This window comes from Danio aesculapii, chromosome 16 (assembly GCF_903798145.1).
Source record: "Danio aesculapii chromosome 16, fDanAes4.1, whole genome shotgun sequence".
NCBI classification, from domain to species: domain Eukaryota; kingdom Metazoa; phylum Chordata; class Actinopteri; order Cypriniformes; family Danionidae; genus Danio; species Danio aesculapii.
Genome location: NC_079450.1, coordinates 24576424 through 24602150, shown reverse-complemented (window position 1 = coordinate 24602150; position 25727 = coordinate 24576424). Strand labels below are relative to the sequence as shown.

General features: G+C 38.6%; 1 protein-coding gene across 5 annotated transcripts; it reads left to right on the top strand.

Annotated features, from left to right (window-relative positions):
* Positions 1–1179: 1179 nt before the first annotated feature.
* atn1 (atrophin 1) lies at positions 1180–24259 on the top strand. 5 transcript variants are annotated; one of them, XM_056475110.1, is made up of 10 exons: positions 1180–1447; positions 7233–7371; positions 7586–7687; positions 7968–8087; positions 8260–10949; positions 11246–11462; positions 13333–14818; positions 17922–18065; positions 18154–18334; positions 23496–24259. In XM_056475110.1, the coding sequence occupies exons 2-10, from the start codon at positions 7345–7347 to the stop codon at positions 23527–23529; spliced, it is 5001 nt and encodes a 1666-aa protein (XP_056331085.1). In that variant the 5' UTR covers positions 1180–1447; positions 7233–7344; the 3' UTR covers positions 23530–24259. The 5 variants fall into 5 exon arrangements, with proteins under 5 accessions (XP_056331085.1, XP_056331083.1, XP_056331086.1 ...); XM_056475108.1 differs by having other exon boundaries at positions 13330–14818; XM_056475111.1 differs by having other exon boundaries at positions 7233–7403; positions 13330–14818.
* The last annotated feature ends 1468 nt before the right edge of the window (positions 24260–25727 follow it).

Genomic DNA, 25727 nt, shown 5'->3' with positions numbered 1-25727 from the left:
CCTAAAACTTGGATAGGCGACAAGACTTTTGTTTGGTATGGCTACAAAATGATAGCCATTTTAGTTCATTTTTCTTTTTTAATGTGATGTATTTCCAAGTGAAACTTGTGATTGTCCATTAACTGGCCTATTTAGTTGTGGATGGTTCTTAAGAACTGTTAACTGAAATTCTATTTAAGTTTCTTCCATGTTATGATGTGAAAATCCTTTTTGGAAGTTTTTTAATAGTATGTCAGTAATATGTCAGATGCCTGTTTGTTTTCTCTAGGACGCTGGCTTGGTATATTCAGGCTGAACCTGCCGGAAATATCCTGGATAGTTTGTATGTTATCGTAAGTGCCTGTGTGTGATTTTTGCCTTGAAAAGTGCAGTTTTGTGCATACTGTTGTCAGAATTTAGTTATGTTGGCAGAACTCGATTTCATTGATTGGAGGGAGAACAGTGGTGTTACATACCAGCACGAAGCCAAACCAAAATGGTGGCGGCCTTCATGACATCAGTGGAAAGTGATTTTAGAGAAAGCACAAGACTACATCACTCATTATATTTTGATAAAAGTTACCAATGCTAAAACAGGACAGATGTTGTTGTGGCCTACACATGACATCCCTTGCAGAATGGAAACTGGTTTTAGAGGTAGAGCAAGACAGTGCTTTATGATCAAAACTATATTCTTGAATTATATATACTAATTGTTTACAATAAGACCAGAAATTCTCAGTAATGTAAACAGGATTCAATTTGAATTGATATCGACTTTAATAGATGAAAATATGTAGATTTACAATATGAAACATGAATGCCCAAATTTTGATGAACAAAATTGTCTGTATCAAATAATAACTTTATAATGTCACCCCTACCTCATTAAGGTACTACAATTAAGCCTATTTAGTGGCCATTACCTAATCAAGCAGTTCTAGGTTAATTTCCTTAATTAAGTGTCGTAAATCGACAATTAAAGAGGCAGCGATTTACATAATGAACAAATAGCCTTATCTCGACATCCCCTTGGTTTTTTCCTTCGCTTCTCCTCACCTTCCCTTTTCCCTGAAGAATAAGGAAAATCACGCCCCTTCTCACCCTCGAGTGGTCGTGCGTCCCTCGCTCACCCCTCCGTGAAGATTTGTGCCCGTGCAGACTGCAAAAGAGTGCAAGTCGTCTTGACAGAGGAGCGGGAGAGGGGCAGAAAGAAAAGGGGGTGGGGAAGAATCAAACGTACGCATCAATTTGTACAGTCTTCAGCTGCACCCCGTTTTCTGCGCCGATTTCAGGGGGGAGCGGCAGGGAAAACGCAGCGTTATTTGCGAAGCCGCAACAATGTAAATCTTTCCGCGCATCGAGTTGCCTGTATGTTTGAACGCGTGTAGGTCAATGTACAGTACGAACGGCGGCAGGAGCGAGAGAGAGAGAAAGAAAAGGAGGGACGCATCGCTGGATATTATAGGTAAGAAGGGGAGAAAATGGATGCTTATATTTGTCTCGTTCCCTTTTCGCCATGCTCAGATGGTTCCCCTTTCCACGCACTCCCGTCTTTGTGCTGTGCTAACGTGCATAGACTGGGCTGAAATCATATTGCAAATCGGGGTGCGTAACCACGCAGGTCTCGAGTGCTCGCATTCCACGGAGCTCGACAAGAATGCCATTCGCCATTCTGATCCCAAATCTTCCTCATATGAGAACTGGGAAACACTGAAAGGTGGGTGCTTGCGAGCCTCTCGCCTCGTCTTGTCAGGATTGAATATGCAGTGCATTGTCTGAGAACTGTAATCCAGAGGTCGTCCAGTTAGTACAGTAGAGCACTGCCTCTGCATGCGTATCAATAACAAGCAGCAGAAGAATGGAAGAAAGGAACGTTGCGGTGCGTGGCCGAGAGATGATGCACGTTTGGGTGTCTAACTCACCCCACCTCTTGGCATTGTGTACTTGCCTGCTAACAATTCACAATCGAAGCTAATTTTGGTCTAATTATATTTGTGCCAGTGTGCATATGAGGGGGACATAGTGATTTGTTGTGTGTGGCAAGCCATTTTAACATTTATCCCTTAAAACGTAGTCTAGAAGCCTGTCTGTTTTTATAAATTACTGGGGTTTGCATTGGTAGTAATTCAGTTTTGTAAATAGAACTTTGCTTTTATTGTGCAGTTGGATATGCTGACACACATCCTAGTAATGACAAAGTAACTATTCCATTGTTACTAGTAACAAAATATTGTTTGTTAATGATTTCTTTCAACATCTGTGGTGCTGTGCAGAACTGTTCACTTATTTTGTGTTCTATATAGTGTGCATTTCTATATTGCACTTTTACTAACTATTCATTCTGTATTTATATTTATTTGTATGTATTGCTTTTATAAATAGGCATGGAACAATAACCGTTTTCAAGGTATACCGTGGTTTGGAAAAGTCAAGGTTTTAAAACCGGCCAAATGTTCTGCTAAACAATTCCTAAGCTATATGTAAGATTTTTTATTTACGTTTGTTTTTTTTTTGTTTGTTTTTTAAGACAACAGTATCTTCAGCAGAAAATATATACAAAGATGCCATTTTAAATTGTAAATTTTTTTTAAAACTAATGAAAACAGCAGAAGTCAATGATTCATTATTTAGCTTGTCATGTTTACTGCTCCAAAATATTATAAATGTTTCTCAAAATAAACTATATTGTGTTCAAAAGGGAAACAATTTTTTACTAAGACATTAAAAAAAAACAGATTTTAGAGCAGTAACCACAAAACCGTAAAACCATGATATTTTTAGCCAAGGTTATCTTACCATCAGAATCTTATACCGGCCCATGCCTATTTATAAATTAATAGACATCAGTGCACCAGTGTACAATTTATGTGTTACTTGAATGATTTGAAATTAAAGAGCAAGGTTATCTCTAAAATAAAAAGTTATAACGAGTAAGAAAAAACATGATAGATTTTACGGCTGCACAATGTATCATTTCAGCATCGATATCGCAATGTGTGCATCTGCAATAATCACATCGCAAAGATTATGTTGAATTGGTATTATATTTGACCAGGAGCCGCAGTTCAGAAAATAGTCAGGCCAGAGTCATTGGAGATTTTTATTATAATGGAGCAAATGTTTATCATTTACATGTTAAGACCTGTGACTGCATAGGCACATCAAGAGAGTTTAAAGGCTGTAGGAATTGCACCGTCTAAAACTGTAATAAATTTTTTTACTGAATTATTTATACAATGAAGATGCTATGTAGTACTATTTAACATTTGACGATAAAATTTCTGTACCTGAATTCTTACTTAATAGAGTGATTTAAGTCTTCTGGTAAAATTTTATTCATATTGCAATATATCGCAGAAAATCAAAGCATCCCAGTGTTGGATTTTTCCAGTATCGTGCAGCCCTAACAGATTCTGATATTTTATTTCTCTGAATTCTTTGTTACTTGATTCTGAATGCTCAATCATGGCATTCTGAGGTAAGTTATTCCCTGATAACAACTGTTGTCAATAGGCAACAGTAAATAACTGCAGACTCACTCTCTCCTCTTTCTAGCTGCATCTCTGTTATAGTGATCGATTATTTTGAAAATCTGAACCCAAATCAGTATTATGCATTCAATCATTTTGTTATGTAGGAAGTAGCTATGTAATTAGCATAATAAAATACATTCAGCAAGTTGCTATCAGAAAAAAAAACTTAGTAAGTAATTCAAGACCTCTTTATGCCTCTTTATGACTCTGACTGGGTTTATTCTGCCATAACCACCAGCTGAATGTACACTGTATTTTACCTATAAGTGGGTTCTTTAAACATTGGATTAGTAAATAATAGTAATTAGCTAAGACCTGCTTTATATTTTCCCACAGAGTTTAATAACAAAAAAGTGTGTATGTCCTTGTACTAACAAGTTCTCAAAGGAAATTTGAAACTATCAGTAATATAACAGTAACGTTATGTAATAAATATGTACTAGTGGCTGAATAGATATGTTGTGATGGGTAATAGTGTGAATAGAGATTCACCTGACAACTTGCTTGTATTATATTTGTTTAATACTGTTAGATCTGAAAAATAAATGTTTAGACAGCTTGCCATATGGCGTGGGCCTGTGTGTATATACCATAAGTGTATATATATTGCCGATTGGTTGGATGCATGTGTGTTTGCAGTGGGAGAGTGGAAGGCTTTTGGTATGCATGGAGACCAGCCAAGATTTTAGTAATGGACTCCTGATGAATGAAGGTTCACCTGTAGACAGAGTGCTGGCAGCCTTTATTGTTTGTCATTTGGATATATTACCTTGTGTACACCATAATTGGATCACAAAGATGCTGATTTTACATTTATGCGATATGCACAAGTGAAGTCTTTGTGTGTTCGCCAGTAGCATTAATTCTTGTTTAACAAATAAGTATTTTGTTAATTGTAGTCGTGATGGAGTAGCCTGAGTATTCAGTGTGTTGGTTGTGCAGCAGATTGCGCATTTGTTTATATGTAATATTTATCAGCGTTGTGGTTTTTCCTCTTGTGTTCGGTGGTTTGGGTGTAAATGGACATTTTGCAGTTTTGAAGGTGGCGCTAAATACACTTACTCGCTTCACTCAGTCTGTTAGAGTGCTATATATAGTCTCATTCACAATAAATGAAGTGTGTGTAGGACAGACAGGGAGAGAGAGAGAGAGAAAGGGTAGGGGCTGGCTTGAACTACTGAAGTGACTTAGTTAACCTCTTGAAATAGAATTGTGTCTCTCATACTTGCAAACTTTGAAATCTCTTTGTGCCTCTGAGTATTTATTATCTTTCCATTTCAAGTAAGTGGGAGTTTGTCAGCTGGTCTTTGTCATAAAGTCCCTCATGGTGATGTTTAGAATATGGGTCATATGTTAACCCTTCATAGGGCACCATGTAGTGTTACTGGGACTTATTACTACATTTTTATGGCTTAAAAAAGAAAAATAATATTGTAATCCATGTCAGTGACGTTACCATATATGGTTTTTCACCTGATAAAGGGTTAAAAGGCCCAACGTTTCCTCAGAATTGGAAAAATGTGATTCACTTTGACTGTGAAGTGGTTAAGCAAAGTACTATATGGCAGTGGATTATTGCATTGTTGCTAAATTGGAATTAGCCCAGCAGCTTAAGACTATAATTGAAACATTATTTGATGGAAAAATAGATCTTCACTCACAATTACAGGTGCTGTATGTTAGTTTTTGACTGTTCTAAAGCATAAAAATACCATATGTTTGCAGATATTTAAGAAACATGCCAAGTGAACATTCTTGTTTATCTGAAAAACAATGCTAAGTCAGATATTCTGCTATGATATTCTGTTATGTGCCGGAACTGCTGTCTATGTTTTTTGTTGTTTTGACCTGCCCACTGCCAACTATATTTCAGCAACCCGGGGTTGCCTTTGTGGAAAACAGCTTATTTCATTCATTCAGTCAGAAAGGCTCTCAATATGCATGTGTCTGTAACTGAATTGCGACCTCCGGTGGACAGTAACAAACTCCGAAATCAGATGCAGATTCAGAGTTTCACATGAGCTGGTTATTAATTAGCATATAATATAAATATTACGAATGTAAACATTAGGTGAGCAGCTTACATTGTAACCCCATGTCCTAACAACACGCTACGTGATGAGATTAGCAGTGATAAGAAATTTGGCTGTTTGCAGCAGACAAATCGTGATGGAAATTTAAATACAGCCATTCAGAAGCATTAAATATGCACTCACTCATAAAACAGCAAGGTTTATAATCTAATTAATACATATTAAACCTCTTTAACATTATTAAATGTACATGTTGAGTCACTATCGGTTGAGTGTTGGTTTGCATTATTTCACAGTTCTAAAGTTAAATTTCAAACAGTTTATTTTATTTTCAAGATCAGAGGTAAACTATCTGCTGCTGCTTTCTGTATAGGGCAATACATGTGATGTAAAATAGCATTCCCAATAGCACCCCCATTATTAGCATTTAGCACTGAATAAAGCACATGAGGTGTACCTGAGTTGATCATTGCCAGTTTTCTGTTGTTCCGCTGCAAGAAATTGAAGCCATTTCTAATATATCAATTCGAGGTGTTGGTTAGGACAAAAACTCCTTTTAATATGGAAAATGTTCCTTCTATTGCGTGCAAAAAGCAACGCTTTTATTTGGAACACGACTTAAATCAGCCTTTAGACTCCTGTTGGTCCTCAATCTGGCAACCTGCGCTTCCTGATTCAGGAATGCAATACTTATTTCAACCACCGGGTGTCAAACTTACACACTGCACTTTTAAGAAAACAATATTTGGTGGGAAAAACCTGATCACATTTGATCACAGTTGTGATTTTGATCACAACTAATATGTCATACAATGGCATATCTGTGTCTGTGAGGCTAGAACTGTATGTTATTTATACATGAGTAAGGGTTTCATTAAAAGTGTGTTTGAATTAATAGTTAGCACTTGAAAAGTAAATAAAGTAAAAAGTGAAGCTGTTTTTTATTGTGTTTACATTTATTTGCATGACTTTACATATACTGTTAAGTATATATTTCTGGATATTATATTTTGAGATTTGTTTGTATGTTGATCTTTTAGTGTAAGCAGTGCCTCTGCCAATGTTGGCTGCAGTGCAGTGGATGATTTTTGCAGAGCTCCATTCAACATTGATGACTAAAGCTCAGCTTCAGAGTACCATGAACCCTCTGAAGTACCATGCAGTCCACATACAAATATTTTTCTTACTGTACAGCAGTACTGCTCCATGCTGAACACTGCAGATTGCTTTGGTGTCTAAATCGTAAATGATAACTCCAGGATAACTACAGAGCGATTAATCATAGATCATTTTATTATTGATTCTAAAAGATTTATATAAGAATATTAGATGTCCATATTTAAATTTTAAGTTTACCAATATCATCACCGTTTCAGATTACCTTTGATTTTGAATTGAATAAACAGTTTATATTTACAGTTTATATTATAATGCCAGATCAATAGATTCTTTAAGTGTCTGATAACAAATAGAAACACGTGCAATTAATATGCTTATGTTATGGTCATGTTTTTTTAGACTTTAACAGTGTTAACCCAGTCCCCCCGCAGTTTTCAAAAAATTCAATGATAGGTCTCCTTTAGGCCAAGAAACTCATCACAAAAAGAAATGCTTTCATTGAAAATACTAATGCTATAGTCAAGTTTGTATTGATTGTAATATTGTTTTTCTCTGTTCCCCCCAGGTTTCAAATATTTACTGATAGGCAGCCTGTAGGTCAACCATTCAGATTGTGGTCACAATTCTGCTTTCTGTAATGGCTGACTGGAAGGAACGTACTACATAGAGAGCTAGTCATGAAGACCCGAACTCACAAAGAATCGGTGAGGGTTTTGCGTACTGAGATCTGACAAAGGTATCCATGTAGATGTGTAGATTTTACTTTTTTACTACTTGGTATTAGAACAAAACATGCTTTTATTTGTTTTATTTTTGCGTCACTGTATCTCTTTTGTGTTATGCTTTAAATTTGTAACGCTCTCTTTCTTTTTTCCCCTTATCTGCACCCTCACTTGGTCACGTTGGGCATTGCCACAGATGCCCGCTCGCAGTGGACGTAGGAGGGGGGGCAGCGAGGAAAGGAGGGGTAGACGTCCGCACCCTAGCCCCTCTCGAGCAGAGCGCAATGAAAGGCAAACAGTAAGATTTCTTAGATTTTATTTCCTCCATCTTTGTTTTAATGTCTTTTCCATGTTGTCTTCATTTTTTCATCTTTTATATACTGATCTATGGTGTACCTTATAATTTTTTCCATCTCTAAATGAAATGTTTCAAGTAATTTTTACCATATTCCATTGCGCTTTAGCTGTATATATGTTTTGCTTGTAGGCTTGTGAGAAAATTAGGCTCATTTCCTTTTTTATGCTAATTTTATGAAAGTACAACTGCTCCACATTGTGATTACAATTATACTTTTTAGCAAAGAACTGCTGGAGAGGAACTCTCTGTTGGACGATTCAGCCGACGATCTCAAGGTCATGATTCATCAGAAAGTGAAGGGGAGGAGCATCTGCCACCACCCAAAAGACAGAAAGTCCAGGTGCTGGAACATTTTTTGTAATAAAATTCCTTAAGATTAAAATTGGTTAAAAAAAAAAAAAAAAAAAAAAAAAAATATATATATATATATATATATATATATATATATATATATATATATATATATATATATATATATATATATATATATTGATATTTGTTTTTGCCACCAGGATTCCTCCAATCCTTCAGCACCGCCTATTGCAACTAACACTCCGACTTCAGCTCCACCTCCAACATCAAGCAACAGTCAATCAAGAGAAAGTGACAATGAGGATGGTCAATCACAAGGAAGTCGGAGCTCAGTAGGAGGCAGTTTAGCCAATAGTAGCAGTAGCATAAGCAGTGGTCGGGATATTGACCAGGACAATCGATCCTCCTCTCCAAGTCTCTCTGCTTCCCCCTTGGCTAGTTTGGATTCTGAATCTGACTCTCCAGATTCCCCTAAGCAAGGTGACAAAAACAAAGATGGAGGGGGATCAAAGTGTGTAGCAGAAGAGCGGAGAGGTTCAGGAAGGAGTGAGGATAGCAGACCAGAGGACCAGAAGGACAGTGAAGGAGGAATGGAGGGAGATTTGTCTCCATTGAAGTCCTCAGCATCCCTCTATACATCTCATCATGGAATGGTGGAGAATACAAATGATGCAAGTAGCAACAGGAAGTCATACTTCCCCCTGGATTCCAAAGTTGCAAGCAAGCTAGAGTATACAAGTCCTAGTGGTCCTGAGGTGCTACACACCAGCAGTCGCATCCCTCCTAAAACAAGCACTCAGTGTGGGAAACCTGGGGTGGGTGGAGCGGAATATTCCCATGGGAATTCAAATGTAAGCCACGCATCACCACTTCCACCTCCACCTGCCCTGAAACCTCTAGAGGTGGGGCAGAATGCTCCAAGTGGAGACAGTAAAGCAGAAAAACCAGAGAAAGGTGATAAGTCTGCTCCACCTTCCTTGCTTCCGCAAACTAGTACCATTCCCCAGCAGCCTCCTCCTCCCAACACTCATCATTACACCCCCACCAGCTGGTCAGGGGGACCTCCCACTAATTGTCCTGGCAACTGGGGATATGTACGTTACCCAGGTAACCACCACACACATCCAAGCCAGCAGCCCCCAGTACAGCAACAGCTGCCTTCAGTGTACAATACTCCTTCATCCACTCGACACTCTTCCCACCCACCTTACCTTTCTCACCCTCATCCGCATCCACACAAAGAGTTTCTGCCCAGGTATGGCACTACAGCTGAGCGAGAGAGGGCAGGGAGGGAGTTTGGTAACAGAGATTTCCCTGCTAGTAATAGCAGTAGCAATGCAAACAGTAGCAGTGGTAGCATCTGTGGTAGCACTTCTGGTAGTGGTGGACCCAACTCTAATGTGAGCCGAGATTTTGGGACCTCTATACCTGGACAAAGCAGAGATTATGCCTCAAACCGGGATGGACCTTCAGGACCACAGAGTGGTCGGGAATATGGACCAGGGTTTAGAGATCGTGAACGAGGGACTGGAAGAGAATTTCCTTTGCCAAACCAGCAACTTCAAGCACAGGGCAGAGAGTTCGGACCTGAAAATACTGGAGGGGGAGGATGTCATCCAAGAGACAAGGAAAGTAGGTGGGGAGAGTTATCAAGCCAGGTTAGGGAGACAGGGAGTAACAGTTATGCTGGTAATGCCAACCAAGCACCTGTTGGTGCCCAGTCATCTGCGTTACCTTCAACGACCCTGGTGAACCGTGACCCAGCCAGTTCACCACAGAACAGTACTAGTCATCCTTCTTTTTCCACTGCAAATTCCATCCCTCCAAACAGAGACTATTCCTCTCCTATGGATGCAAACGTGCAAGGACAGACTCCCCAAACATCCTCCAATTCTGCAGACCTTCCTCCCCCTCCACACTATTTAAGAGAGTACCCCCCTCCTGGAGCAAAGGATCCCTACCCCCTTCCTGGATCATCCTCTTCATCTGTCCCAATTTCTGGTGTGCCGAGGGAGTTCCCAAGCCCACCTGGATTGGCCCCAAATCTTACTCGGGAGTATCCTGGAGGACCACTTCCACATCACTCTCACTATCCTGGCCAGACAGGGTTGCCTATGCAGCAAAGAGACAGAGAGCGGGAAAAGGACAGCACTGCATCTTCTCTTCATTCAAATCGTAATCATCCCCCATCTCTTTCTCCTTCATCAAGTGGCTCTGGCACTGGACATGGACATCCCACATCTTCTTCCTATCCCCCTCCACCTCCTCCACCCTCAACTAGTTCACATGGTCAGCCTCCACCCATTGCATCCCTTCCAGGCAACCATGCTCGACAAGGCCCATATTCTTCATCTAATCAGACTCCACCAACTCCACTCTCTCCTCTGCCCAGTCCCTCAAACAATCCAATGGGAGGTTTTACTTTTCCATTAACCTCTGCTCCTTCTGTACCACTTCCTGCATCAGGTGTGTCCACCTCTTGTCCATCAGGTTGCAGACCTACTCCTTACCATGGCACTTTAAGCAGTCATACTCCATTCAATAGCTCTTACCATGGCAACGGAAACCATGGAAATAGCAATGCCAGTGGCAATGCTCCCAACAACAGCAATAGCACTAGCACTCCATCACTTCTGCACTCCCCTCAAAACAATAAAGTACAACCACATATTGGTAACGCTGGCCATAACAACACTACTTCAGCCTCCAGCACATCTCTTGGGGGAGATGGTCACCCTGATTCATCTTCTGGCCCAGTGCCACCAACTGTCATCAAAGAAGAGCCAGTAGAGGAGAGGGAGGAATTAGAGAGCCCACCTCCAGTTCTCCGAAGTCCTTCCCCAGAACCAAAACCTGTTGACATTCCAATCCATGCCAGCCAATCAGCTCGGTAAGACCAAGAATTTCACTAAAATTAAATTTAAATAATCAAATCATAATCATGTGATTTGAGAGTACAAAAACTGAATTGTATTATTATAATTATTATTAAGATAATTTAGTTTATCTATTTCAGATGATTTTATATTTTTAATTCCATTCTAAATTTAGATTATCTTTGTTATTATTCACAAATTCTTCTTTTGCACGTTCTTACATACTAAAAATTCATTACAGTACACACGATTACATCATTTCACATGCTAATATAAATGTGTAGTTTTAATAATGCATTTCTGCTTTCAGGTTCCACAGGGTTCTTGACCGAGGAAGTGGGAACTCTTGTGCCCGTAGTGATGTTCTGTTTGTTCCCCTTGATGGTTCTAAACTTTGGAAGAAACGAAATGAAGCCATAGAACGTGCACGTAGAGAAGTTGAACAACGAGCAAGAGACCTGCGAGAGAAAGAGCGGGAACGAGAGAGAGAAAAGGAAAGAGAAAGAGACCTGGACAGACATCTGCAGGTAAGAGACTGCTTGTATGTTGCACTGCAAAAAAGAATGTAGGTAATATTAGGTACGTGGAAGTAATATCTAAAAGTTTAGTGAGATTAATGCTTAAAAATCAGTGGCCATTTTTAAGGTAAAAAAAAGCTATTTCTATTTAGAAATAACACATTAATAGCAACAACACATTACCTTTTTCTTTTATGTTTATCATAAGATTTATTGTAGCATAAGGATGTAAACTTTACATTTCTTCACACATAAAAAGTCAAGGCAGTTTTTAAGGTAAAGTAGACTGATTAGATTTGATTAGATTCTTTCATTTTTCGAACAGAAAAATCATACATAAAAATTCTTTAACAAAAAATAAATTTCAACATGGTCGATATGGAGCGGGATGAAGCATTATTTTCCCCACCCCATTATCACACACGTCATTTGTTTATTACTTCAACTTATTTGTTCTTTTACTTATCTCTGCTTTTTACATCTTACATATGAGCTTTACCTGAAACATATTTTATCCTTTTGGCATCTTTGACATATTATATGTTTGATTCCATTTGTACATGTACGTTTTATAACATAGACCAAAAAATAGATAGTATTTCAAACAGCCATTAATTGAAATTTCATCATCTCTTTCTAATTTTATTCTTTTTCAATCACCTCTATTCATCATTATATTCCTTTATTAATATATATTTATACAACTTTTCAAATTGATTAATATCCTGACGTTGTTTGACAATCTGTTCCAGACTGTTCCATAATTTCACACCACATATAGACATACACACATTTTTTAAAGTTGTCCTTATTTTTAACCTCCTAAATTTAGTTCTTCTCTTAGATTATATCCCTCTTATCTTTCTTCAAAAGTATTTTGTTTGCATTTCGGAAGTTCTTAGCTTTAAACATAAGTTGAGCTTATTTAAATTTAATCAAATCATTGAACTAAAAAATAAAGGATTTTTATTTTCCAAATAGCCAACATTTTCTCTTTTTTATGCATTGTACATAAGGATCATAAGTTAGATTTATATGTATTCCCCCAAATTTCAACACAATAACTCATATATGGCAACATATAATACAAACATTAATTTATTGTCCAGGATAAATCTTGCTTTATACACTATTGTCACAGTTTTTACTAATTTTGATATCACATTATTCATTTGTGGTTTCCAACTAATTTTATGATCCAATACAACACCAAGAAACTTAATTGCATGTACTCTTTCTATAACTTAATGGACTGGTTCAGAAAAGAAAATGTTTTTCTCACTACAAAAATGTGGCAAATATCTAATCCAGACAGGAAATTCTGCATGCTTTTTTTCTTAAATGTGGAGGTTCTTTACACTAGGCATGGGCCTGTATAGGATTCTACGGTATGATAACCTTGGATAAAAATATCACGGTTTTACGGTATCACGGTATTATGATTACTGCTGTAAAGTTCTTTTTAAATGTCTGGGTAAAAAAACAAAAAAAAATTTCCCATTTGGACAGAATATATTTTATTTTTGGGAAAGGTTTAAAATATTTTGGAGCGGTAAACATGTCAGACTGAATAATTCAAATAAATTAATGACCTCTGCTGTTTTCATTAGTTTAAAAAACACAGATTTCTTTACAATTTGAAACGGCATCTTTGGATATCTTTTCTGCTGGAGATACTGCTGTGCTAAAGAACAAAAAACTAAAATGTAAATAAAAATATTACACTTACCTTAGAAAAGGTATTACAGAAAATATTGACAGTTTCCAAACCTTGACTTTTCCAAACCGCGGTACACCTTGAGAACGGTTATCATCCCATGCCTACTATATACACTACATTTGAGGGTCTTTATACATTTTTTCTCTTTATTTTCAGCAGAAGGACAGTGGCACAAGTGCTGGTTTAGGAGCTGCAGGGGCACGCCAGGGTTCTTCACTCTTCTTTCCTTCCTCCTCCTCCATCCTTCTAGACCCTTCATCATCTTCATCGTCCTCTGTGAACCCATCCCACCCAGCAGTTCATCCACAGCACCACCCCGCCCACCATGCCGCCCACCCCCACCACATACACCCTTCTCATCCTCTACATCCCTCTCTTTCTCACTCCATTCCTCATTCTATTCTCCTCCCTTCCATGGCAGGGGGCTCTCCAGTTGTTGGAGGCCCTCAGGGTGCTCTTGGCATTGGGCTTGGGGGTCCATACTTGGGCCCTGATACCCCAGCCCTCAGAACCCTGAGTGAGTATGCCCGTCCTCATGCCATGTCCCCACTAAGTGCTGCCGCCCGGGCACAGGCACACCATCCACACCTTCACCACCATCCTCACCCACACATGCATGCACATGCTCAAGCCCACCCCCATGTGCATCCTTCATTTTTCCTGTCCCAATTTCAAAATCCAGCACTTGCACACCCCCACCACCTTCCTGCCGATGCTGCCACGGCTGCTGCCATTCTGGGCTTTTTGTATGGGGGTGGGTTAGAGGGAGGCCCTGTCCATCCAGGGCCTGGTCCCGGGCCTGGTGGTTTGGCTGGGGCGGGGCTTGGAGGAATGGGATTCCCTCATGCTGTCGCAGCTCAAAGAGAGCGTGTGAAGCCAGGATTTGAGTTTAAGAGCGAGGAGCGTGTCTACACAGCTGGAGCCTTAGCTGACCCGGCAATAGCTTTGTCACACGCACACTCGCACGCACACTCACACTCCTTGCTGCTAGGGGGCGGAGCTGGAGGCGGACCTCCTGTTAGTGAGGTTGCCCTTTATGGTACAACTCCACCTCCTGCTCCACCCCCTCAAGCTTTAGCCGCAGCAGCTAGGAATCCGAATCCCGTTCCTCCACCTCTTTCAGTCCCACCCTCATCCTCGATTCTCCCAGCCACACTCCCCACCCACCAGGCTCCTGCTGGAGCACCAGTGACGCCAGCAGCCTCCGCACCTCCCCCTCAACCTCCTCCCCCTCCACCTCCTCCTCCTCCTCCAACAGCCTCATCTCTTCATCACCCCTCTCCACACTCCACCTTTCCCACTACACACCCTTCTTGCCAGCCCCCACCCCTCCCAGCTCAGGCTCCGCCCTCTGAGCGATATCCCACCCCCGTTCGCACTCCTCCCAGCACCGAACGGGCACGGAGTGTGGAAAGGGAGCGGGAAAGAGAAAGAGTGATCCCTGCTGCAGAGAGGGAGCGAGAGAGGGATAGGGAAAGGGCTGGGACAGGTGGAGGAGCAGCAGGAGGAGGCACGACGGCTGGAGGAGGAGGAGGCACAGGAGGTGGAGATTCTCTCAGCCGGCTACAGATGCTGAACGTGACTCCTCATCATCACCAGCACTCACACATTCACTCTCACCTACATCTGCACCAGCAGGACACAGGTATTCACCATACAGACACACACACACTTTACACTATACAACCTCTCACAGCATACACATTTCAGTAAATTCATAATATGATTCTGTCATTATAAGGGATGGGTCAGGATGGTGGACTAGTCGCCTGTAACCAACTCATTTTGAACGCGTTTCAACTTTTTTCAACAAAGTTACAAATAAAAAAGTTTGTTGAATTGTTGAAAATCAAAGACGAGATCTAAATTTGCATCATAATAATTAAAAATACATTTATAAAACAATTTGACCAAACAGAACAAAACACCACATGATGCTTAACATTTATGTTAAATGTTGATTAATATATAATGCTGATATTTTAATATATTTTTATTATATTTTAATATGTAAAAACAAAACGTATATTTGGTTAAATTTGCACATCAAATGAAATGGTAATAATAAAACTGGATAATTAAAAAAAAACACTGCAAATACAGTGTTGTACAATGGCCACAATAATCCACTTACAGTTGATATCAGAATTATTAGCCCCCCTTTGAAATTTTTTCTTTTTTAAATATTTCCTAAATGCTGTTTAACAGAGCAAGGAAATTTTCACAGTATGTCTGATAATATTTTTTCTTCTGGAGAAAGTCTTATTTGTTTTATTTCGGCTAGAATAAAAGCAGTTTTTAATGTTTTTAAAAAACATTTTAAGGTCAAAATTATTAGCCCCTTTTTTCGATAGTCTACAGAACAAACCATCATTATACAATAACTTGCCCAATTACCCTAACCTGCCTAGTTAACCTAATTAACATAGTTAAGCCTTTAAATGTCAAAGTTGTATAGAAGTGTCTTGAAAAATATCTAGTCAAATATTATTTACTGTCATCATGACAAAGATAAAATAAATCAGTTATTAGAAATGAGTTGAAAACTATTATGTTTAGAAATGTGTTGAAAAAATCTTCTCCCTGTTAAACATAAATTGGGGAAAAAAATTAACAGGGTTGCTAATAATTCAGGGGGGCTAATAATTCAGACATCAACTGTATGTGTATCTATGCTTTTCTTTGTTTTTATCATTTAATTATTACTAGCAGTTAACGGGATCAATTAAAGAGGGAGTTCACAAGAAATTCTTTCTATTCTCACCGTTTTGCTACTTGTTTTTGAAACAAAATGATATTTTGAAAAAAAAAAAGTGTTTTTAGTCAATTCAATGAAAAGCAGTGGGATCCAGTGTTTTGAACTCCATTAACTTTCACAGTGGGAATAAACCCATCTTCAAAATATATTTTACTTATGTAATGGATTACATTTTACTAAAAATCTATCAATCTAGAACAGCATAGAGAGTAGAGATAATGTTGATTTTTGTGTAAACTCTCCAGGGTTTGACAATAACAGCTACCAACCCACCAAATGCAGGTAGATTTCAGTTGTGGCATGTTAGACAGTCACTCCCACTAGCCACTTTGGCTGGTTGAAGATCATTTTTAAATTGTTGGTTGGTCAATTAATCGAAAATTAATCGAAATCGACATTCAGCACCTATAATCGATCTAATTTTCCAGCTCAATTTTTTCAATTATTTTTCCTACTGCGTGTGGAGTTACGTGACCTCGCTTGGTTAAGGCTGATTTATACTTCTGCGTCGAGTGCAGGCTTCTTGTGGTCACATACCTGTGCACATTTCAAAAAAATGTAACTACACATTACACATTGTTATTTATTTTCACTTTTTAGTGACTGTTTTAGGCAATGTGTGTTTTAATTTCAGTTGTTCAGCATTGATGTTCACTTTTCATTCAAAAATCTCTCACTTGTAATATGTGAGCATTTTACTGTACATAACTTGTCAGTGAACTATAAGGGTAAAATAAATAAATAAAATAATCGTTCATTAATCGTAATCTAGTTAAAATGTTCAATTAATCAAGATTTTGATTTTAGGCCAAATCGCCAAGCCCTAGTGTGAGAGATGACAATAATAACTGTGTTCGTGTGAACAAAAGAAAGCAGATGAATACCGAATGAGAGGATTTAACCTTTCAAGTGACCATCCTTACATTATTGCAACCTGTATTTTTCACCTGCTTTCTTTTGCTTACAGTTATTTTGGACTAAGAATTATTTTTAATTTCTTTTTATTTAATTATTATTTTGCGAAAAAATCTGGTAAATAGTCATGTGACATACCCAGGGGTGGATTTAATCAATAAGCGAGGTAAGCAGTCGCTTAGTGCCCCAGGAAACCTGGGCACCCCCAATAAATATCTAGAAGTATAAGTGACTAACAAACTACATTTAACATTGTTTTGTATCATATCACAAATACAATTTTAACTTGAAATTTGAATAATTTAGTATACAGTCAAATATAATATTATAATTATGTAATGTTATGTAATAATCATTTAATGTAGAAAAGAAAATTAAGTGTTATAACAAATAAAAAAGCAATATAAATAAAAATTAAATAAAAGAAGAAAGGGTGCATTTCGGGACTTGGGCCTCATGGCTGAAATTGCTTAGGGCCCCCAAAACACTAAATCCGCCTCTGGACACACCTTAGGGATGAGCCCTAAAAAGTCAAGTGAAATAAAAACTAATTGCAATGCGACACTATAAAATCACCACCCATTTGCTCATGCTCATTGAGTCACAACACAAAAAAGTTAAATGATTGAGGAGGCATGTGGAAAAACACAAAATCTAAATCAAGTCATTTTAGCATGCCAAAGTCTAAATTTATGCATATAAAATAGATTTTCCCAACAACCAAATTGTGGCTAGTAAAAATGGCAAGTGGCTAGTAATGTTGGAAAATTACTAGCCACAGTGATGGGTGATCAAAAAAATTCATGTCAAGCCCTGGAACTCTCCCTTTAAGATTGTAAGATCCCTTTAAGTGTAAGACCTTACAACAGCCACTTCTGTAACAAATTCATCCCAGTTACGTTTGACTCGAATGTCCAATTTCACTCGGAAATACGACAGAATTAAAACAGACTTCGAAAGCCGAGAATAACGACAGCACTGTTTCTGTAAGCATTATTACCTTCAGCGCCACTGGGAAACTGTGCTACTCTTATTAAATTTCCCACTTTTGTTTTGTTGCGTATTTGGGTGGCAGCCGCGGGAGGGGTACACCCCCTGATGGATCCGCTGGCATCAGGGTCTCCCCTGGCCCGTCTGCCGTACCCAGGGGCTGCTCTTGGGCCTCCCATCCTGGCACACTCCCTCACTGACAGCGAGGTGCTTCGACAGCAGCTCTTTGGTAAGAGGTGCAATGAAGATCCATTGCGATATAGGTCGCCGTTCTACCTGTTAAATGACTTCTGCACTGGCTTGCGTCTTGTGTGCAGGTGGTCCTTTCCGTGAAATGCCCCAGTCCTCGTCTCTGGGTGGCTCCATGTCCGCAGCGCACCAGCTCCAGGCGATGCAGCAGGCTCAGAGTGCCGAAATTCAGTTTCAGAGACTCGCCCTGGAACAGCAGTGGATCCACCACCATCATCATCACTCCCTCACGCAGGACGAGTACTACAGGTGAGAACACATACATGTATGCTTCACACAGACATGAATGCACAACATTAGCATTTAGCAATAGTCTATTTTTTCTGGTGCTGTTTGAAGTACCTAGCATAAATTACGTTAATCCTTTAATCTGGAAGGGATATTGGAATTGATTTTTACAGTGACACAAAATTATTAACTCTCTATCAAATTTGTAATCTTTTAGATGTTCTCAGTGATGTTCAACAGAGGAAAAAGAATTTCAAGTATTTCCTATAATACTGATTCCTTATGGAGTTAAAGTCAAGATTTTTAACCTCTTAGTTAACCTAATTAACATATTTAAGTCTTAAATTGCACAGCTGAATATAGGTATGTTGCAAAATGTGTAGTAATATATTATGTATTAATATATTAAATTATTTATTAGTAAGTAGTTCTTAAAAATATTATGTTTAAAAATATATTGAAAAAAACTTAGAAAATATTTTTAATTGTTAACAGGAGGTCTATTCGTTTTGACTTCAATTGTGTGTGTGAGATATACACTCACCGGCCACTTTATTAGATACACCTTACTAGTACCGGGTTGGGTCCACATTTGCCGATTCAACAAGGTACTGGAAATATTCCTCAGAGATTTCGGTCAATATTGACATGAGGGCATCCTGCAGTTGCTGCAGATTTGTCTGCTGCACATCCATGATGCGAATCTCCTGTTCCACCACATCCCAACCAAAGGTGCTGTAGTGGATTGAGATCTGGTGACTGTGGAGGCCATATGAGTACAGTAAACTCATTGTCATGTGTCTGAGATGATTCACGCTTTCAGACATGGCGTATTATCCTGCTGGAAGTAGCCGTCAGAAAATGGGTACACTGTGGTCATAAATGGATGGACATGGTCAGCAACAGTTCTCATTTAGGCTGTGGCGGTGACACGATGCTCAATTGGTACTAATGAGCACAAAGTGTGCCAAGAAAATATCCCCCACACCATTACACCACCACCAGTCTGAACCATTGACACAAGGCAGGATGGATCCATGCTTTCATGTTGCTGACGCCAAATTCTAACCCAATCATCCAAATGTCGCAGAAGAAATTGAGACTCATCAGACCAGGCAACGTTTTTCCAATCTTCTATTGTTCAATTTTGTTGAGGCTGTGCAAATTGTAGCCTCAGTTTCCTGTTGTTAGCTGACAGGAGTGGCACCCGGTGTGGTCTTCTGCTGCTATAGCCCATCCGCCTCAAGGTTTGACGTGTTGTGCGTGCAGAGATGCTCTTCTGCACACCTCGGTTTTAACGAGTGGTTATTTAAGTTACTTTTGCCTTTCTATCATTTGGAACCAGTCTGGCCATTCTCCTCTGATCTCTGGCATTAACAAGGCATTTGTGCACACAGAACTGCCGCTCATTGGATATTTTCTCTTTTTCTCTTGGCATGGCAACAATAACCAAGCCACGTTCAATCACCTTTCTTCCCCATTCTGATGCTCGGTTTGAACTGCAGTCCACATGCCTACATGCATTGAGTTGCTGCCATGTGATTGGCTAATTAGAAATTTGCATTAACGAGCAGTTGGACAGGTGTAGCTAAAAAAGTGGCCGGTGAGTGTATATGTATGTTTTACTAAAAAAATCTATTCAAATATTATAGTTTTTTATTAAATTAAATGAAAATAAGTGGAATCCACTGTTCTGTACCTTAAATTTCACTGTATGGACAAAACAGCTGAAAATATATAGTTTGTTTCATAGAGAGAAAAAAAATATTTAAATCTGTACCTAAAAAGACATTTCCAATCCTATTTGAAGTACTTTCCTACTTATCACCCAGTATCAGTGATGTTAATCCCTTTATCTGCAAGGGAAAATCCTATTGAAATTGATTTTTACAGTAACATAAACCTTTTAAGACAGATATCTGAAAGCAAGTGACAGTGCAAGCCTCTGTCTTCAGCAAAAAAGACAAATAGCCAAATTCCAATTAAAAACGAGTCCACCTATAATCCTAACAACGATTCTCCTTACATTCGCCAATTAGAGACCTTTCTGTTTCCATGGAAATGAGAAATGTGCAAGAGAGATGAGTGAACTTCCATTACCATAGAGCACTGCACACAATGTAACCGAGAAGAGCCTTTCTACAAAATATAACAACATATTTCAATATTTTGGGTTACATTTACATTGAACCAAATTTTATAAGTGACTATTTTGTATTTTTACTTAATTTAAACATGAATTAATTCATGATTTTATTCAGTCTATGTAGGGATGCCTCTACATGTGGTGATGGGCTGTGTAGTTAAATTCTGCTATCATTTTCTCACCCTTATGTGATTCTAAATCTGGTCTGTTTTATCTCAAAAGGATTTCTATAGTAAACCAGTTTTTAATATTCTTCAAAGTATCTTCTTTTTTGTTTAAAAAGTAAAACAAAACTCAAGGTTTGGAGCCTATTGAGGGTGACACATTAGAGTGATTTTGTTTCATTTTTGGTTGAATAAAATTTTTGTTAGTATAAATATCATCAATGTTTTGAACATGAGACTATTAGGGATGCTCCGATCGAACGGCCGAAGATCGGTATCGGCCGATAATCACATTTCATGACTCAATCGGTACTTGGCAACCTAGCCGATCTCATGAACTGATCGTGGGTGTTTGTTTATGAGTTTACAAGCAGAGGAAGAGGCACGTGCGCGCCCGTATATTATACATCAGCAGCGCCACAACATGTGCGGAGTTATATGATGCACGGGGGCATGAGCGATCGCTGTGCTCACATCACAACAGCTAATATGGGGTAAAATATAAAATAAAATATATGTGGTGCGATCTGTTTATACAGTTTACAGGGTTTATACGGTCCTGGAAAACCTGGAAAAGTCATGAAATTTTGAAAAGGCATTTTCCAGGCCTGGAAAAGTTTTGGAAAAACAAATAAACCTAAAATGTTTTGGAAAAGTCGTGAAAATGTGTGTAACAATTATCTGAGTACTTGAACAGGTGAGATGAACTTGACTTATATTGTGTGTGTGCGGTGTACCTGGATAGCTGTGGGGGTGAGTTGCGTGCGACGTACCTGAAGAGCGGTGGGTTGAGTTGCGCCTGATGTAAAGAGCTGGGAAGGATGCGGTGTGCGACCTATTTAAGGACCGGGCGGGAGACGTGTGATTTCTGGAAGATTATCATTTGTTTGAGGGCATCCGCGAGTCTCTATGCATTTGTGGGAGACTCACGGAACTTCCGAGAGACTTGGGATGTCTGATGTATTATCCTCAGGCACAGATTAAGAATTCAGAGGCCCCTGGGCACAATGTCTTGTAGCCCCCCTACCTGGCCGCATCCCTATAGTTGAATTAAAAAATAAGATTATTATCATATTTTTAATAAAATTAATCTATAATGTATTGCCCACATTTTTAAAATAAATGACATACAGTACATATATTTCTAGTCTACAAAGATTGAACTTATTTTTAAAAGCATTTAAAGCACACTTTGAAAAAAAAAATACTAATACAACTTGTGAAAATTAATGGATTTTAATATACTTGTTAAGGTTCACTGAAGCAGTACTAAAATTTATATTTAAGGGTATTTTTAATGTATAACTTCTACAAACTTATAATGCATATGACTTGGATATAACACCTCTCCAATCTAGTTCAGTTCTATAAATCTGAGTCTTCCATAATACACACACTTATTAATGATTCCTACTCGTCTTCCTCGTGATGAAGAGTAGGCAAAATTTGATATGTAGTGGGAGAAAAAATAAGAATGAGTTCATCAGATGCTGGATTCAAACCGGGTTCATGATCGATCATGTCACTCGCGCTGCCGTTTGCCACTCTCTTTAGTTATGTTGTCTCTGTCAATCAAACGGTGAGGGCGGGAATCACTCAACTGTCTCATTCCAACGAGGTGTGCTATTTGCATCTAGCCTAAATAGACACTACAAAATCTGCGTTTTTCACCCCCTCGCAGGGGCCCCAAGTGCTCACGTGCCCTGGGCCTGTGCCAATAATGCCCATTGGTTAATCCGGCCCTGATTATCCTCCCGACCTGTAAAATTTGATCTAATCCATATCCTGAAACACACCCCCTCTCCTGCTTTCACTTCTAATGCTAATGGAGGGAGCGATTCGTTTGTGCATGAATCTCCGTTATAAACGACTCGTTCACTTAGCTGACAATAATACAAGTTTCTAGCACCGCAGCATCTTGTCATATTTCATTTACATTGTTTGCTGATTTTATTCAACAAAACTAGCACAAGCCTAGAATTTAGTGCGAGTTGGTGCTACTTTGCCTTATGATCAGTGCAGTAAGTGACTGTATTATCATCAATAACGCTACTTGTTTAGCACAAAGATTCGTAACATACAAAATCATAAAAAACTAAATCTAACGTATGAAATGTTCTGCCTTTGGGCTTTGTTTTCTTTGGTTGCTCGTTACTACACCCGTACACAGCGCTGAAATCTAACATCTTCAGATTGGCTTTAGTCTTAACTAGTGCTAAATGTGGTGGCGCTATTGACGCATGCCCAGGGTCCGTATGCGATATCTAGGGTATATATTTATGTAGTTGCCCAACGACACCTGCAAATTAGATAAAATAGCCCGCAAGTCATGGCGACAAGAGTGAGTTAGCAAGTGAATGGATTGAGAGAGGCACAGTGATGTTCTAAGCATTACATTGGTTAGGTTAATTTCTTATGCATCAAATATGCGCTCCAAACTTTTTGATTGAGACATGTTGAGTTATTCTTTCATCATTTGCAATGTTTCTAAATTGCATTTTTAATCATTTTTTATCTGTTTTTTCTATTATTTTCTGTAAAGCTTTTTCTGACCATGACCACAGTAAATGGTTATAATGAACGTGTTTATAAGGGATTATATGCCGCATCTTAAATTTATTCTCTTAGATAAGGAGAAAACTCTACTTAAGTATCATACTTAAAGGGAAAATGAGCTTTATTATGCATTATATTATGCATTATAAAGCTTGAAGCATCAGAATCGGTACTTTTTATCTGGCAATCACCATGACAAGGAATCGTACTCAGTATCGGCTGCAAAAATCCTGATTGGAGCATCCCTAGAGACTACTGTAATGTTTTTTTTATTATTTAATCTTTGACCTGATATAAAATTTGCCCTTTATTGCAGCCACCTAAAGAAAGAGAGTGATAAAACGCTGTGAGAAGCACAGAGGACATGAAGACAAGAAAATGAAGAAGGGATGAAGTGCAAATAATAAAAAAATAAACAATCATTTCAAAACTTCAGCACTGAATGACAGCAAGCCTGAACTGAGATCTGGATGTGACATCAGAACACATATCATTCAATCTGAACGATCCTAAACACAGGTGCAGCAAACAATGTGTATATTCCAAAAAGGTGAGATTTATTACTCTGGCGCACAGCCTAGACTCTGTGGCACTGAGCGGATATTCCCAAACATCCCCAAGGATTCCTCGTTGTGTTGTTTCATATACCAGGCAGAGGAGTTTAAGCTGTGGTTCAGTCTGTGTACACTACATTATGCCAGAGAGAATGTCTAAATATCAAGTTCACTTTTATGTCTTTGCATGTAGCTAGATACAAAAGGCCCAATGGGCTAAAACTCTTGATCTGTTTTTCCTTTTTGTTCGTTTCTGGAAAAATGGACCACTCTGAAAGAGTGTTTATGAAAGGGTGCATGAGATGAACAGCTTACCTTCATAATGTTTCTTTATCGTGTTCTTATTCAAATGATTAATGTTGTTTGTTTGTTAATAATTATATGATTATATAAACATTATTTTTTATTATTTTTTTACATTTTCATGGTACCGCTGTTTATTTTTTATGTTCAATTTACCTTGTGGGAGAAAAAAAATGCAAGATAAACGAAAAATCTGGAAATAAAATACCATTTTTTTCTATGAGTCGTGGTGTGTGCACATTTACCGTTTCCCTTTATGTGTGAATCATTTTGTACGAATCGTTGATTTGCATTTGGTTTACAGGTTATTCTTCATTCATTTTCTTTTCATTCATAACCACCAACTTATCCAGCATATGTTTTACGCAGCGGATGCCCTTCCAGCTACAATTATCACTGGGAAGCCAGATAATTCATATTGAAAATAATATATTCTCATAATGAATCACTGGGAAACTAGCTTATTTATTCATTCATTCATTCATTTTCTTTTCGGCTTAGTTCCTGTATTAATCAGGGGTTGCCACTCCGGAATGAACCACCAACTTATCCACCAAATCTTTTACGCAGCGGATGCCTTTCCAGCTACAACTATCACTGGGAAAGCAGCTTATTCATTCATTCATTTATTTTCTTTTAGGCTTAGTCCCTTTATTAATCTGGGGTCGCCACAGTGGAATGAACCGCCAATTTATCCAGCATGTTTTACACAGCGGATGCCCTTCCAGCTTCAACTATCACTGGCAAACCAGCTTATTCATATTGAAAATAATATATTCTCATAATGAATAGTGTCTTTCCTTCATCTGAAATTGAAACTTTGAACTGAGACATTAGGGAAAACATTCTCATGTAATATTTTTAAATATTGTTTGATTCATACTCTCATCTATGAGTTCCTGTTTCTGCTTTGTACATTGTAGTGTGCAAATGCAGCCACAAATATACTGGTAAATGAACAGGCCCTTTCAAAGCAAACGCAGAGTATCTGAAGAATATTGCATCCCTTAGGACGTTCTTGTCTCTTTCTGTTCTCGTTCTCTCGCAGCAAACGCATATGGAATTGCATAAGTGTGTCTAATAAGAGACACATGCAACAAGCGTGAGATGAACTCGTATCGCTGCAGTGAGCAGCAGTCAGGGGGGAATAGACTCTTTTACAATTACTTTATCCTTTGAAGCTCACTGGATGTGACTTCTTCCCAGAAAAGCATACAATAGTGCACATCTTGAAAATTCGTTGCAAAAAAAAAACAAAAAAAACTTTCTATTACATTTTTCTAAAGGACTGCTGGTTGCTTGTACTATCTAATGTTTTTTGTGTGGTGCTATAATGTTAGAGGACTTTAATATTGGAATAGGACTAGTTCTCTGGATTTGTTCTGTCTTAAATCTTTTTTGTAATATAAACATCTGATAATATATGTATAAAATTGAATGATCATTTAGACCATTTATTTGCAGAAACACGGTGGCTCGGCGGTTAGCGCTGACGCCTCACAGCAAGTAGGCCGCTGGTTCGGGTCCCGGCTGGGCCTGTTAGCATTTCTGTGTGAAGTTTCCATGTTCCCTCACGTGGGTTTCCTCCGGGTGTTTCTCCCACAAGTCCAAAAACATGCTCTACAAGTGAATTGAATAAACTAAATTGGCCAAAGTGTATGAGTGTGCATGTGAGAGTGTGGGTGTATCCC

What these genes read in the sequence shown, in the direction of transcription:
- atn1 (XM_056475108.1), top strand. Translation starts at nt 7,345, where the DNA reads ATGAAGACCCGAACTCACAAAGAATCG. An exon ending in CCAAAAGACAGAAAGTCCAG is followed by an intron (nt 8,088 to 8,259) that starts GTGCTGGAACAT and finishes TTTTGCCACCAG; the next exon opens with GATTCCTCCAATCCTTCAGC. An exon ending in ACGCAGGACGAGTACTACAG is followed by an intron (nt 18,335 to 23,495) that starts GTGAGAACACAT and finishes CCTTTATTGCAG; the next exon opens with CCACCTAAAGAAAGAGAGTG.